The following is a 17,365-nucleotide window of genomic DNA, read 5'->3' on the forward strand; positions in this document are numbered from 1 at the left end:
GAAGAAACCAAGGGACGGGTAGACTTAACAGATACTCCCCTATCTGACCCACAGGGGCAGCTGTTTGTAGATGGGTCTTGCTTCAAGTTACCAGACGGTACAACCACTGCAGCCTATGCCGTCACCACATTAAAAACAGTGGTTGAATCTCATAGAATCACGCAAAATTCTGCAAACGCTGCAGAATTAATTGCCCTCACCAGAGCTTGTGAAATAAGTGAACATCTTATTGTTAATATCTACACTGATAGCCAGTATGCGTTTGGAGTAGCTCATAATTGTGGGCGACTCTGGGCGAATAGAGGCTTTATCACATCACATGGCACTACCATTCAGCATGGCAACTTGATTGTGGCACTTTTGAATGCTCTCGGCTTGCCCCGTCAGGTCGCAATCATTAAGTGTAGTGCCCACAAGAAAATTACTGATGATATAGAACGAGGAAATGCTTTTTCAGATTCTACTGCGAAGGCAACAGCACAAGCACCATTTGACAATGCATACATTGAGATTAGTATCAGTGGTGAACCCAAGAACGAAGTACTAGAAAATACCTTGCAGTGTGTGAGAGATATTCAAGCAGAAGCAACAGCAGAAGAAAGGGAACGGTGGGAGAAGAACGGTAGACTAGATGACAGAGACAGAAGAAGATGGATGTTACCTAATTGTTATATACACGCTATGGTCACTATGGCCCACAGTCCTGCACGCATCAGTGCCCAAGGCATCAAGACAACTTTGGACCACGTTTGGAGTAATCCCATGATATCCAAAGATGCTAATAACCTGGTCAAGAATTGTATGGTGTGGGCAGATCACAATGCAGGAAAAGGGACCCCTACGCCCCCTGGCCATTTTGCCCCTCCTGACATCCCCTTTGAGGCTATACAGATGGATTTTATCCACATGGAACCATGTAACAAACTGAAACACGTGTTAGTGGTAGTATGTATGTTTTCAAAATGGATAGAGGTCTACCCATTAAAAGAAAATGGTGCCCTCTCTACCACCAAGATATTACTCAAAGAGTACTTAACTAGAGACGGATTACCAAGATTAGTCTGAAGTGACAATGGCTGTCATTTTGCTAATAAGGTAATGGGAAAAGTCTGTGCCGCCCTTAATATCAAACAGGGATTTCATGCTGCAAATCACCCACAATCAGTGGGGCCTTGTAGAAAGGTATAATTACACTTTGAAGAGCAAAATAGCCAAGATTTGTACCGAGACCAATTTAAAATGGCCAGATGCTTTGCCCCTAGCATTGATGTCCATTAGGACAACTGCCAGTAGCAAGTCACGATTATCCCCCATATCTGGGGGGTACCACGACCAAAGAAGCTTTCTGATGTACAATATCCTTTGTTTGTAGACTATTGTAAACAATTGACTAAAGATTTACGTTTGATCCACCAACAGGTCAAGGCCAGCCTACCGACTCCTCTTGAAGGACCTGGTCACCCTTTCAAGCCGGGGGATTGGCTTATGACAAAGAACTTTCAAAGAACCAACAGTCTTCAGCTCAGGTGGCGGGGGCCTGCCCAGGTACTGCTTGCAACACAGACGGCAGTGAAAGTGGAAGGAAGGAAAAACTGGATACATGCTAGCCATTGTAAGCGTGTACCGATTCCACTACAATCTACTTCAGCAGCAGAATTATCGTTGTTTCCTGACTACAGAGAAGTAGGGAGACAGGAGACACCTCCACACAATTCAAGTATCATCATTTCTGCTCCTGAGGTGACACAGCAGCCCAGTGACGAAGGTTTGCTATTTGAAGATCAACAAACTCATCAATACAACCTGCGTCCTCGCCCACCCAAATGAACAGAATTCTGAAAGTGTGTAAAGTGGTGACCCCCACGAAAAACTATATTTACATCACCCTGATAGCTCCCAGCTTGGAACTGCAAACTGAGGTCTCCTCTGAATGGCCAGGGAATCCTTTGCTCAGCAGAATACAGCACGCTTGCCTTCATGAAATACAGTTCCCCGCTTTCACCGCCACAGGCATTTCCAATGCCCCTGATGTACCAGCATTAAAACGAGCTATCCTCACGGTTGTTATGCACACCTTGGGTGACGAGGTTGTAAATGATTGTGATGACTAAAACCTCAGCATGAACATGAACACGGGTGACTAGCCTGTGCAGCGACACCAGAACATTGGTCAGAAAAAAAAAGAAAAATAAAACAAATTGTCTCAACAAGAACAAAAGCATAGTGGGATGCAGCTTGTGCAACGATATGATCTGTGACTGGAGGGTAATGTACTGTGTTTTAATAATGAGGCTTGTGAAAATTACACCCACTTGGGAAAAAACGAACTTGCAGGACTACGCATACCAAAATGCACTGGCTGTGACTCACTGGAGGCCCATTATAGGGGAGTATTTAATGGTTAATCATGTGCCTGCAATTGACTTAATGATTTGCCTCGTATTTGGCCAGTGAACAAGGGCAAGGATGCCCGAAACGCGTCTAGCCTGGAGAGAATGAATTCTATGTCTGTTATCGGCTTTGCTGGATCTGAAAATAAATACAAATGAAACCTGTTGAGAGTGCACCTCCGTTTTGGGACAACCTTTCTTTGTGGATTAATAACGGCCTGTCCAGCCATGGAGGGAGCACCACTGCAGAAGGAGCAGGGCTGCGTGACCTCACTTGACGTCGCGATTAGTTCAACAGGTTAGAAAATACAAGCAAATCTGCTAACTTGACTTTGAATTCAGCTCACTGGAGGGTAATGTACTGTGTTTTAACAATGAGGCTTGTGAAAATTACACCCACTTGGGAAAAAACGAACTTGCAGGACTACGCATACCAACATGCACTGGCTGTGACTCACTGGAGGCCCATTATAGGGGAGTATTTAATGGTTAATCATGTGCCTGCAATTGACCTAATGATTTGCCTCGTATTTGGCCTGTGAACAAGGGCAAGGATGCCTGAAACGCGTCTGGCCTGGAGAGAATGAATTCTATGTCTGTTATCGGCTTTGCAGGATCTGAAAATAAATACAAATGAAACCTGTTGAGAGTGCACCTCAGTTTTGGGACTACCTTTCTTTGTGGATATATATATATATATATATATATATATATATATATATATATATATATATATATATATATATATATATATATATATATATATATATATATATATATATATATATATATATATATATATTTATTAGTTTAGTGGTCTCAATATTTTTGCATTTGCACATTTGGTAATTGTGTGGGTGTATTTTTGAAAACACATAGGTGGCGGAGACCAGTAAAACAGCACCATAGCAAGGTAGTAGGAACAAGGAGGAGAGTAGAATAAAATTATGAAAATATATCTGTTTGGCAGGACAAATATCCCTCAAGAGAATAGAGAAGAGTGGTCTTATAACTATTTCTACAAAACAATAATGAAGTACCTAGTGACACTCATGTTAATATGTATAATGTCCAGCGGTGTTGCATCCCTGTTGCAAAATCCCACCTTACATCCATTGATAAAGGTTCATGGAAAGTTGGCAGAAACACTAAGTCTCACTGACTGCTGGATTTGCAGGCACTTGTCTAGACACCCTGAGGACCCTATAGGCCTTTATGAAGTACCAGTATCACCAGGCGAATATGAAAGAGGGGAAATGTGTCTTGTACCCAATACCACTTGGAGATGTGACCAACGAGAATATCAGTGGTACCCTAGGTGTGCTTTGCTCCCTAATACCCAGGCAGAATACAAGCTTTCCCAGATTCCTGGAGAGAATGTCACACTTAAAATGTCTCCAATATGTTTTGGTACTTATTTTTACAGGCAAAACCCAGAGGCAAAATACATGGGGAAGGTCCCACCTGAACAATGTGTTTACACTTTGTTATTTGATATTAACACGGGGAACTGGGATCTTGAAGGAGAGGAGAAAATAGACAGAAATTGGACTTCATTAATTAATGGAACTCAGCAAAATGACACTGTAAATTATTGGAACCTCACGGTGGGAGGAGAGGAGGTTCTGGTAGATCCAAAAGGATTGTTATATGATCCCTCAAGGGAACGAGATAGAAATGGGAAGAATTCACCTGTAATATTGTCACGGGTTTTCCCTGGCCCCCTCTGGACGGCTAGATGTTCTTATGTTGCACCCTGGGCAAATGTATGATTGCTAAATGAAATTTGGGCGGATTACAAGTATTGTAATAGTTCTGAGCATGACACACCCGAGGGTGTGGGTTTGCCCCGAATAAAATACAGCATTATAAATTCACAAATCCAGGGAGGCATGTATTTTGTATGTGAAAGAACTGCATATAAAGTACTCCCTCTAAACTGGGAAGGGATATGTTCACTGGCATGCTTGGCACCCAACATTACTGTGATATCAAATATATCATCTTCCCAGCCCCTTAACATGAGGAATTTTGCTCATAGGTACAAACGAGGGACGCCCATGTTGGAGGAACGAAAGAACTGGGTATTTCAAGTACTACATGTTCTTATTCCAGGATTTGGAATTTTCCACTTACAGCTGGCAATGATGAACATGTCTGCTGAATTAGCCAATGCATTTAATGCCAACAGGGAGGCCATAGGAAGTGTACAGCTAGAAATAAACTCTGCAGCCCAATTGGCGATACAAAATCAGCTTGCTCTAGATTTGATTACGGTACAACAAGGAGGTGTGTGTTTTTAATCCAACATCAGTACCAGCAAAAATGCTGCTACTTTGTCAACAAATCTTCAGAGATAGAATTGGATATTGGGAAAATAAAAGAAGCAGTACAGGTGTTTGAAAAGGGGGGCCAATATGAAGGAGGCAATTTAAGCTTATCATGGTTATGGTCTTGGCTCGGCGGGTGGGGCTGGTTGTTTAAAGACATACTTTTTATAATAATAGCTATTATATTAGGCTGTCTGTTAGTACAGTGCTTACCTGCTTTATGTTCCTGTTTAAAATTGTGTAAACTTCCTCCAGTTAAAATACTAGAAACAAATCGAACTATGATGCAGAGAGAAGAGATAAATTCCCTAATGGCTATTGATCCCACTATTCTCACTACAGATATTGGTTGCTCATATCCATCGGTTGTTTATGTCCCCATGAATGTCAATTCCAAGGAAGTAGGAGTAAAATTCAACATATATGAGGAAATTTAGAACTCCTTTTGAAAAACGTTGGTTATGTTCAGGGAGAAAAACTCAAAAAGGATAGATTGTAAGAATCCATTTTGTATTGCTCCTTTTCCTTTAACACATGTAGTTTGAGTTATCTCTCTGAACGCACTGCCTATCGCATATGTTATCTTATGTATATTTGTTTAAATAAAATAAGCTTGGTTCCACACCACGGGCTTGCAGCTGGTTTCTTTCCCTGGGGCACGTTACTCATTATAATCATGTGGTAAAAATAACTAACCGACCTCAGCTGTTGTATTTTTGGGGAGGGAAAGGCTGATATCTATACCTTTGAACCATACAATCCTTTGAAGGGTCTCAAGAATGTGGGAAGTCAGGCAGCTGCAGAAGGGAGTCGAGGACAAATCAGGGAATGCAACCGGTGTGTGGAAACTGATTCCCTCCTTAAAATATCTGTATGACGTATATTATTATTTACCGTATTTATCGGCGTATAACACGCACTTTTTCTCCCTGAAAATAGGGGGCAAATGATGTGTGCGTGTTATACGCCGATAAAATGTAATGGGTTTTTTTCTGAAATTTCCTCTTAAAATGAGGTGCGTGTTATACGCCGGTGCGTGTTATACGCCGATAAATACGGTACTTACTTTATGTATCCTTTGATGTATGAGTATAAATATCACTGTTAAACGCTCCATGCTAGCACACTTTACTTCGGGCCAGGGATGCTAGTTGTAAATCTGTCCTCTTTGCTGCAGCAAAAATAAATAGACCTTTGGTCATCGATTTTTCACTCCGGCTCTCCGTGTCAAAACTCCTTTGTAAATGCATTTGTAAGTATCTTTAAAACGTGCTTTACAATCCTCAGAGGTGGGCTGCAAACCAAGATCATACTAGAAAGTCCTGCAGGATCGAACGACCGGAGTAGCCGTCTCTAAGGACCTGACTGTCCAGGCAGTAATGTTTAGTAAACGTATGCAAGGATGCCCACGTAGCTGCCTGGTAGATATTCATGACAGGAACGCCGCGTACGGACGCAGCGGAAGTAGCAATTGCTCTGGTGGAATGAGTGCACAAGCCCTCAGGGGGTTGCTTCTTTGCCAAAGCGTAGCACATTGTGATGCAATGAAGTACCCAGCGAGAGATGGTATGTTTTTGCTCTGACTTCCCTTTCTTCGCATCCATATATCCAACTAAGATTTGATCGTACGCCCGGAAATCATTAGTACAATTGAGATAGAACACCAACGCTCTTTTTCGATCCAGGCAGTGGAGTCTCTCCTCCTCATGAGACGGATGTTGAGGTCTGTAAAAAGTAGACAAAGTGATGGACTGGACTACATGAAAAGGGGCTAATGACTTACGGCCAGATGTAGGTAGGCTTTTGTGCTTCGCAAACGGCAAAAAACGCCGTTTACGAGGTGCAAAAGCCCTCACGCAATGCACAAACACATTTTGCGAGTTGGAACCGACTCGCAAAATGTGTTTCCGACTCGCAAATAGGAAGGGGTGTTCCCTTCCTATTTGCGACTCGCACCGCGGTGTAAGTTGATTTGTGACCGCGAAAGCGGTCGCAAATAATCTTGCAGTTACCATCCACTTGAAGTGGATGGTAACTCATTCGCAAACGGGAAGGGGTCCCCATGGGACCCCTTCCTCTTTGTGAATGCTCACAAAATTATTTTTTCAGAGCAGGCAGTGGTCCTATGGACCACTGCCTACTCTGAAAAAAAAAGAAACAAAAGGTTTTGGTATTTTTTTCTATTTGCAGCTTGTTTTCCTTTAAGGCAAACGGGCTGCAAAGAGAAAAAAAGAAACTGCTTTATTTAAAAGCAGTCACGGACATGGTGGTCTGCTGTCTCCAGCAGGCCACCATCCCCGTGAGTGCCTAGACTCGCTATGGGGTTGCAAACTGCGACCCACCTCATAAACATTTATGAGGTGGGTCTTTGCGACCCCATAGCGAGTTGCAGAAGGTGTCTGAGACACCTTTCTGCATCGTGAATTGCGAGTTGCAATTTGCGAGTCGCTTTGACTCGCAAATTGCAAGTCGCAATTTGTGTTCTACCTACATCTGGCCCTTAGTGCGTAACACCACTTTGTCAGGGTGCACAGACAAAAATGGGTGTTTAGAAGACAGAGTCTGAAGCTCACTCGCTCTGCGAGGAGAAGTGATGGCAACAAAAAAAAACAGTTTTGAAAGTAAGGAGCCATAAGAGACAACTGTGCATCGGCTCAAAAGGAGTACACATTAAGTAAGGAAGGACAGGGTCGAGGTCCCATTGAGGCATGATAAATGGAGGAAATAAGTGGGTGAGGCCCTTAGGGAATCTACTAACAATAGGGAGACTTAAAGAGTTAAGGCTGATCAGGCAACCTAAGAAAGGCTGAGATAACTGATAAATAGCTCTTAAGGGTGCCCAAAGCAGAGCCCTGCTGGGCCAGAGAAAGAATGAACAAAAGAACCTCAGAAGGAGGAGCAGAGGGGGATCAACAGATTTGTTGGTACACCATGCCACAAATTTATGCCAACAGACGTATATCGTTTTGGTGGAGGGATGCCTGGCTGCCAAGATTACATCACAGACTTCGGGTGGAAGGTCAAATGCCGACAACTGCCGCTGCTCAATCTCCACACATGAAGGTAAGATTGGACAGGTTTGGGTTGAGAACCGTCCCCTGTTGCTGCAAAAGAAGATCCTCCCGAAGGGGCAGTCTGAGTGGAGAATCAGTGGGCATGCTCAGTAGCTTTGGATACCTTACTTTCAGTGCGCAGTCCGGAGCCACTAAGATTACTTGGGCCCAGTTGTTCTTAATCTTCAAGATAACTCTGGACAGAAGGGGTATAGGCGGAAAGGAGGCCGGAATTCCACTGGAGACTAAAAGCAACTCCAATTGAGTGCCACCTTGGAAACTCCAACGCGCAAAACAGCTGACATTGCGTGTTCTCTAGGGAGGCAAACAGATCTAACCAAGGCTCTCCCCACTGCTGAAAGAGACATTGCGCCACCTTCAGATGGAGACGCAATTCGTGATCGGCTATGCACTGACGACGGAGTTCTTCTGGTCTGGCGTTCAGAGAGCCCGCCAGACGTTGAACCACCAGGATGATGTCCTGATACGCCAGCCACATCCAGATGTGCAGCACCACCTGACAAAGGTTCCAGGACCCTACTCTGCCCTGTTTATTGCAGTACAACATGGTGGTAGTGTTGTCCGTGAACACTTGCACTATTTTCCCATTGAGAGAGGGGAGAAATGCTAAGACTGATCGCCCAGAGCTCCAGAAGATTGATATGGAGCCCAGAAGCCTCTGATCTCTGCCTCTCATATGTGCCCGCCCCATCCCAGAAGTGACACGTCTGTCACTTTGGATAGATCTGGTTGGGGAAGGGATGTAGTGTAGCCATTTTACATATAGCTTCATGCACGCTAGTTTGACACACTAAGCCGCTGTGCACTTTGCCCTCGATATATTTTATTCAGCTTCGCACTGTTATTTTACAATAACCAGTTTTTACGGTCTTGTTTTAATTTCCTCTATCACACTGTTTAGCATAGTTCAGCACTGTGTTCTCAAATAATGCATTCTTGATCGCCCTGTGCTTCAGTCAAGGCTACAGTCTGGTACATTGCCGGTAAACGTGGTAGAAGTTTAGTCTGCAGCATTCGTAGAAAATACATATTCTTACGTAGGGATGTTTTCTTAGAATATCTGCGTGTTAGTTATAAAAACACTTCCTAGTCCTAGTACACGTCAAGAGGGAGATTCTAGCCAGGGACTTACAACTAGATGCTGAATGCCCCGTTGCAGATGCTGATCCAGATTACAGGTCTTTGCTCAGGTATGAGGGTTGATGTCCTCCCGGGGGAACCTGAAAGGCAGGCTTAGAGCTTAACATGCTGTGCTCGAAATATAACCTAGAGAGAAAATAATATAGCGGCACTATGACAGCCTTATTCTTGTGCTTCACTCTAATTGTTACTATTTTAATCTTACTGTGTTGTATAGTTCTGGTTAATGCAGCTCACGCTTTGCTATCTAAAATGCAGTTGTTTTATTAAACCAATCTTTAAAACTTAAACTACCTTTGTCATTTATATATGAGACCGTACTGTGTATGAGAGAACCGTTTGTGACCTGAGTGACCACGACTTCCCTGAGAAGTACTAAGATGTCATGCGCTCGGCTGCCCATTTGTCTCTTCCATTTGGGAGAGATGAGGCACTGCTAGTTAGCCGGAGCAAAACCCGGATTTAGAGTGCCAAGTGTCATTCACTGTGGGTTAGACTCAGTCCCCCACATCGTGGACGATCTTGTTGCTCAAAATCCAGTAGTCTCATTAGGATAATGAGAGCCTACGCGACAGGGAGAGGAATCTGCTGTTGACCCAATGACAATTCGAAAGCCACCACTGCAGGTCTTTCACATTCCCCTACTAGCTCTGGATGATGTCAGAGAGACTTCCATGATGATGCGCCCACTGGAACTTCATGTCCCACTGCAGAGCCCGCATATGCCATCTGGCACGTGTCACTAGCAGGATGCAGGAGGCATTGAGGCCCAGCAGCCTCAGAGTCAGTCTCACCGAAAGCCAAGATGGAGGTTGAAAGATAGGAATCATAGCTTGAATATTCTGGACTCGCTTTCCAGGAGGATAGGCCCAAAACTGCATTGTGTCCAGAACAGCTCCGATGAAAGGTAACATATGAGAGGGAGTCAGGTGTGACTTTGGCGTGTTTATAGTGAACCCAAGCGTGTGCAGGAGGTCCCCCCAGTCTGAAGGTGGGAGACGACTTTCTGGGGCGAGTCAGCCTTCGACAGCCAGTCGTCGAGATAGGGGAAGACAAACTCCCAGCTGCGCTGATGAGCTGCAACCACTGCCATCAATTTCGTGAACACCAGAGGGGTGGTGGTAAGGCCAAAGGGGAGCATGGTAAATTGAAAGTGCTCGTTACCTACCACGAATCATAGGTAACATATGTGGGAAGGAAGGATGGGACTATGGAAATAAGCGTCCTGCAAGTCCAACTCGACCATCCAGTCTCCTGGGTCCAAGGTAGACAGGACCTGAGCCAGGGTGAGCATTTTGATTTTCTCCTTCTTGAGGAAGAGATTGAGGGCCCAAAAGTCTAGGATAGGACTTAAGTCCTTGTCTTTCTTGGGCACCAGAAAGTAGCGGGAATAACAACCATAACCTATTTCTGGCGCAGGGACCCTCTCTATGGCTCCCTAGGCCAAGAGAGCCGTGACTTCCTGGCAGAGAAGTGCCAAATGACCCTCCGGTATACGGCTGAATGATGGAGGCATGGCTGGTGGGGCAGACTCAAAGGCGAGGGAGTAGCCCCTTCGAGAGATCTGAAAAACCCACCTGTCCGTAGTGATGGATTCCCTGTGGGGCAGGTGATGGCGAATCCTGCTGCCACCTGGACCAGAGTGAGGGGACGGACTAGGAGGGTTTGGAGGCTGCAGAAGGGGCAGGGGTGGACTGGGCAGACCTCTGGTTCCCTGTCCCACGACCACATGGCATTCCGTAGCTAAACAGCATGGGTGGCATGGTGGCTGTGAAAGGGATGCGACAAGGAGCCCCTTCCATAGCCACGAAAGGGGTGAAAGGCAGACTGTTAGGGACGAGGGGCAGAGGAAAGGCTGCGGGACTGAGCGGTAGGCCTGGAGTCCTAGAACATTTCCAGCACTGAGTTTGACTTGTCTCCAAAGAGATGGGAGCCATCAAAAGGCATGTCCATAGAAGTCTGTTGGACATCCCCTAAGAAACCAGACGTACAAGGCCACCGTCGTCGCAACTGATCTACCCAGAGAGTCGGTTGTGTTCAGCCCACATCAGAGTGAACGTTGCTGCGTCTCTCCCATTGGTGACAGCTTGGGAGACAATAGCACGGGCCTCCTCCAGTATCTGCGGCAGAACTTGCGTGACCATATCCCACAGAGAGTGAGTATAACGGCCCAAAAGGCATGCAGTGTTCACTGACTGCAGTGCTAGACTGGAGGAAGGAAACATCTTCTGCCTTAATTGTTCTAGCCTTTTTGTTTCTCAATCCGGAGATGCAGAAGGGAATGTGCTAGAGGATGAGGATGCCTGGATAACAAGGCTCTCAGGTGTGGGGTGTTGGGGTAGGAATTTAGGGTTGTTCTGGGCGGGCCGATGGCAGCATGCGATTGTCCTGTTCACAGGAGCCCCTGTGTTGGGTCTAGACCAAGTACCCAAAAGGACATCAGTGTGGGCTTCATTGAATGGAGGAAGAGGCTCAGAGGTGAAAGCCCCTGGTTGAAGCACCTCCGTCAGGAGATTAGAACTGACCTGAAGAGTAGTCAGCTCAAGGCCGAGGACCTCAGCTGCCCTACTGACCACCCTATAACAAGTAGCTCCCTCCGCCGTAGCCACAGTAGGAGGAGACAGCATGCGGTGTCTGGAGAGGTATCCAGACTACTGGCCTTGCCCAACTCCTGTGCCCAGTCCATGTTAGGGTCATCCTGGTATTCATAAGAGTCCAGGGACCCCTACAATCCTTCCCTGCATTCGAGCCCATAAAAATAGGGGTCAAAGTCCAACCTGCCGTGAATAAGCCCATCAAAGGCGGCGGCGGCCAACGCCGTTCCAACTCAGAGTTGTCGGGGATCAGGATTGGATCGTCGTCGATTGAGGGTACCACCGACGTTGGGAGCGTCGACAATCGAACCGGCGCCAGAGAAGGTCTCGATGGTACGACCGGTGTCGGTGCGGATCTGAGAGCAGATCCGGAGGGGACTTCGGTGGCCAGAGCCAGAGCCACCGGTGCGGAACCCGAAGGCCCCCCAACCGAACCCCTTGGGCCCAAACGCGCCATTGTGGGGTCGACCTGCCCAAAAATGAGGTGCATGGCCTCATGGAATTCCTTTAATTGGGAGGAGTCGTACCGGCTCCCAAAAACTCAGGGAGGGGCGGAGCGGACCCAAAAGCAGACTCCAAAGACAGAGGCCTTCAGCGTCGACGCTCCTCCCGCGTGGCATCGGAAGAGCGACGGGGTGAAGTTGAAGGATGATGGGATTTCTTTGACTTCTTATCTTGACCTGAAGACTTTGAGGAAGATGAGTGGTGGTGGCTCCTTAGCACGTCTTGAGACTTTCCTCTTGTGCGAGACCGGGACCCACGCAGAGTTGAGCGCCGGCCCGCCATAAGCTTGAGGGACCGCTCCCTCAAGGCATTTGGGTGCCTGGCCTGGCAATCGGAGCGCGACTTCGGGACATGGTCGTGCTCCAGACACCCTAAAAAGACCTGATGCGGATCTGGCACCTACATCATGCGGGGACAGTACTCGCAAGGTTTGAAGACGGTCTTTTGGGACATCCTCGACGCACCAAAAACTTCACAAAAACTCCCAAGAGAGTCAAAGTCGGTCCAAAAATTTACCCAGGGTAGGTCTCTCCAGATCAGTACGTGGCGCGGAAAGAAAAGAACTGATATCACGTTGCTGAGGCGGCATCTATGTACTACTCCCGACATCATCACAGCGACTACGACGGCAACTACGCCCTAGGAGTCGACAGACACCACGAAACTAAACACAAGGGTATTGTTCAAAGAAAAAATCTCTGGATCCAGTCTAACGCCTGGGGGAAAATTAGAAGGTAAGGAATCTGCAACTAGAAGTCTCGATCATATGAGAACTTTTTGTAAGAGTTACCATCTGCTCTAGCCAGCATTAATCACACAAGCAGCAGCTCATTTTTATTAAGGTTTAATTTAACAAAGATAGTGGTCATTCAGTTCTGAATACCTAGAAGGCAGCTGTGCAAGGAAGAATGAGAATAGAGGCAGATGGTCCTGATGAAAAACATCAGTTGGGTAACTTGAGTGCGGGAGACGGATTTACAGTCAAAAGATCTAATAATCAATGCAAGAAGTCTGACATACATATTCTGAAGAGTGTAAGGATATTAAAACCTTTGCGAAATACCACTGTCAACCTTGAACCTTTAGGAACGAAAAGGGAATAGACTCAGGAACTGAGCCAGCTCAGAAATAAATGGGGTGAACTGAGCTTAGATGGAGCCAGACATTCCCTCCTGGCTCTGTTCACCAGCGTCAACCATGTAAAAGGGGCAGAAACATTCAATTGAATAACTCATTCAGCATCACAATTGTCGTAACAGCCATGAAGCTTGTATACAATGAGAGCTGACACGTTTCTGTGCTTCTCCTGGGGCAAAAAACTGAGCTGTCATAGGTCAAGGACATCCCCAACTTCTAAGTAAAATAAAGTAGGGTGCTAATTTTCTGGAATAGTTTTTTGTAGATTATAAGCAAACGCGCATCAACGCCTTCCAATCAGCATCAGAGTACAAATGATGTCAGACACACAACACAGATCTTCCGTGTACATGATTTATGAAAGTGCTAGCTGGATTTTGCTGCCGGTTAAGATGAAAGAGAACCAACTAACACCTCACCGGAACAGATAATGTATTACTTACAGTAATTGATAAAGTAATTCAGCATCAAATGGTGTGTATTTTATAATTAAATGTCCTGAGACTACAGAGGGATGATAGTTATGGTACATCTTTGGTCATTTAATTTGTTTCTCTAACTGTATCATAAATGTTTACTGTAGGGAAGCTACAAAACTATCCCGAAGAGAGGGGACAAGAGTTTTTGCAGATATTCTATGATATTGCTTTTTGTCTATTGATAAACATGCAAACTGCACTGTGCTAAAATGCAATGCAATATTTGACCAACCATCAAGGTAATCTAGCACTTGTATATAAAATAACTTAAAACAAATCTTCAGAGAGTTATGCGATGAATAAACGGTCCAGCTCATAAAAACTCTAAGTAGCCATTTACGCCATAGAATTGTCATAAGACAAAAGAGTCTGCTGAAAACGGATACGGGCAAAGGATGCTAATTGCTGGACAAAGCTGGAAGCCCTAATACATTTGAACTGTAAAAACCTGGCAATACAGTTCCACCAAGAAGGACAACCTTTTCTCTTGGTCAGAGTCGAATGATCCTGGTCGCTACTAGTTCAACAGTTACTGACTCCTCGCTAGAGGTCGAAAGGGATTTGCAAAGGCGAAGCTGTGCACATTGGACAGCTTTCCCTTTGGGAATCGTGTAGGACAGTCTTAGTGGTAGCAGACAGCCATCCAGGAGACTAGTGCTTGCTCCCGTCGAGCAGCACCGGTTTAGGATTTGGGGTTCTGTGTTTGCAGCCTATGAAAGGGGGAGGGCGTAAGGGGGTTACAAATAGTAAGTCACGTAATTAATATTAATTTGGCAAGTCTTCATGGGACTGGCAATTTTGCAATGCCACCCAACAGTACATACGTCACACTGCAAAATAAGAGAAGGGTTGCAAAAAGTTGGTAATTACTGACTACATTTTGAGACCATTCTTTTAACATAAGGCCCTATATTCACAAGTGTGCTGTGTTATGTTATGTATCTCTAGCACCTCCAGCTACGTGAAGTCTTAAGCTTGACTTGTGCATCTACACAACAAAAAGAGTACTTCACGGAGGCCATTGATCTGCTTCTATCTGGAACTGCTTGTGAGTGGTGTGACAGCTCAGCTAAAGGGAATTATTTAATCCTGTAGCCATTATCTCATATCCATTAGCCAGTTTCTAAGAGGGTTGTTGTCTGAAATACATTTTAAATATTTTAAAATACTTCAATATGTGAGCAACTACCAAAATCCTCAATGGGCAGAATGAATATGTTTGATTAAGGCCGCTACATTTTCATTTAATTTTAGCGTAGTCTACAATTCAACTAGCTACAATGCTGTTTTTCCTAGCAGTTTGGTAATTGGCCAGATTCCTCTAATGCAGATCATACATTCTGCTAACAAATAGCACATTCCCTACATGAAATGATTTGCCTTTATGACACATTTATTTTATAATGTTTTATTACCCTGTGAACCCATACACTTTTCTGTAGTCTGTGGCATAAAAATGCGGCTTTCTGATCAACTAATTTCAGAAATGTAAATAAAGACCAATTTATGCACGCCATTCAAAAGAGAAGAGGAGCCCAACACCTTATTTCTCTCGTCACTGTTTATAAACCAAGGGTGCTGTAGCAGTAGAGGTGTTGTAACAGCGAATGCAGAATTCAGAGAGGTCATATTTAAGAAAACTTCAAAATGTCCGAATGCTGTATCTTTGTTGTACTCACCGATAATGAAAAACGGTTCCGTTGTCCAGTCTGGGGAGTAGTCTGCATAACTACACAAGTACCGTCCCTGCAAATACCCATTATAGACGCAGAATATCAATGCTAGGGCAAAGGATATGAACGGTGTTGGCTTTCCTCCACGAATCAACAAAGGAAAAATGAGTGTCCTAAAATAAAACAGAGAAAGAATGGTTTGTGACATATATATCTTTAAGTAAACCTACTAATTTCTGCACTGAAACGTTCAATTCTACATTAAACTACTGTATCCTTTGTAGAGGTTGTATTTTTTCTTACAAACAAAAAGTCCTACAAATTGAATGCATTCAGGGCTCTATAAATAACACAACCAATAAGAAGCAACAAAATGGAATACTGCAAGAAACTAGAGAATATGATCTACCATAGGTACAGTTAGTCAAGGGTATCCACAGAAGCAGAATTTTAACAAAAACAATCCTACTGAATACTCACTCCACATCGCCTTGCATCCCTTATCAATACCCCAAACAATCCTGTCAGAAGGCAGCTGCCTTTCATGTGAATAAGCAATGGTAGCTGGTATCATCATGGTAACAAACCACACTGTGGAATGAGATATTTGACACAGCTATCAAGAAATTAAATAAAACTGTTTAACACCGGCCAATCATGACAGAATATTGGCAAACAAAAGCTGCACACAGAGTCTAAAAGTAACCAACAAAATGCGCATCTTTATGGATTAAGTGGCATTTAGGATTGACTGGAGTCACACTTCCTGGAAATGCACGGGAGACGGGCTCACACCTATCATCAATAGAGCAAAACAATTTGGTTGCTACGTTAGTGGGGATTCTTGAAAAAGAATGTCAAAACTGTCGTCTCCATCACTATATAAAAAATGACTAGGTCTAATAAATGCATAACAATCACAATTTAAAAAACACCTAACAAAGCACAAAAAAACATGTTCGGCTGCACATGAGCTACGTCATTGTTTTCACACCTCAAGAGCCAAAATGTAAAGCGCCTCATTGTGAGACAAGCACATCTCTGGGCAATATTAGCCTGAGCAAGAAAACATGGCCAAAGAAGGTTACAGTGATACTAATACATGCAGGTGCATTTTAAATTTTTTCACAATGCAATGAAAGCAGTACATATATGAAAAGAACACTAGACACCATAGAAGACATCTTGAAAGACACAGGCTGGCCCTACAGCAAAACCATCAGTTTCATAATGGGACGTGGAGAGCTATATTTTACAAGAAACCTCTTACAATATGAAGATGACATGCGGCAACAAACAAATGGCACTTCGATAGGCTTAACATTTACACTGCACAAGGCAAATCTTTGATTCTATGCACTTGAACAGAACTGAGAATACCTCTTAAATCAGAGCATCATGTTATGGAGCTATTATACTAATGGAATACCGATTGCCTGGGAAACAATGAGGCTTCAACACAGGATCCCCTCCAGTGGCTGAACTACAAAACAAACATTTACGCTTTACAGCAACTATTAGTAGAACAGAGATCATTTTTGTCCATGGCAGAATAAGATGCTTGCTTAAAATAGAAAGTCCACAAAAAACACACATGATCATAAACTTCCTATTTTAACTTGTCAAGTTCCATGCAGAGGCTTTAAGGAAGAATGTAATATTTCCTAGCTTTCGTAATGGAAACTCATTTCTATTAAGGGTATAAAGGCCAGAGTTATGCACAACTGTTTACACTTTTATTTAGTACAGCATCATTCAAACCACATCTAGAACTACTGTTCCCATGATCCACAGTGAAGAGAAAAAGGAAAAACTCCAGCCAATCACACTCCATATAATCCATCGTCCTCCACTATGCCCCCACACTTTCTTCATGTGACAGTACTCAGTCTCCTTCATCACCTCATTCTTGTTTGTAGGTATCATTCCCTACAAAGATAAGAACGCAATTTGCACTCTTGGATACGTCCACAATACTCTTTACACAAATTTTCCAAGAGGCAAAATGTTGTTCTCATTAATGATTTGCATGAACTATCCATAC

At 44.2% G+C, this 17,365-nt stretch overlaps 1 protein-coding gene across 1 annotated transcript in view; it reads right to left on the reverse strand.

The window, feature by feature from the left end:
* SRD5A1 (steroid 5 alpha-reductase 1) overlaps positions 1 to 17,365 on the reverse strand; it is a 297,459-nt gene that overhangs the window by 201,819 nt on the left and 78,275 nt on the right. The window contains exon 2 of the mRNA XM_069219707.1: positions 15,328 to 15,494. Coding sequence (XP_069075808.1) covers positions 15,328 to 15,494 — 167 coding nt within the window. The remainder of the gene's footprint in view (positions 1 to 15,327; positions 15,495 to 17,365) is intronic.

This window comes from Pleurodeles waltl, chromosome 2_2 (genome assembly GCF_031143425.1).
Source record: "Pleurodeles waltl isolate 20211129_DDA chromosome 2_2, aPleWal1.hap1.20221129, whole genome shotgun sequence".
Lineage (NCBI taxonomy): Eukaryota > Metazoa > Chordata > Amphibia > Caudata > Salamandridae > Pleurodeles > Pleurodeles waltl.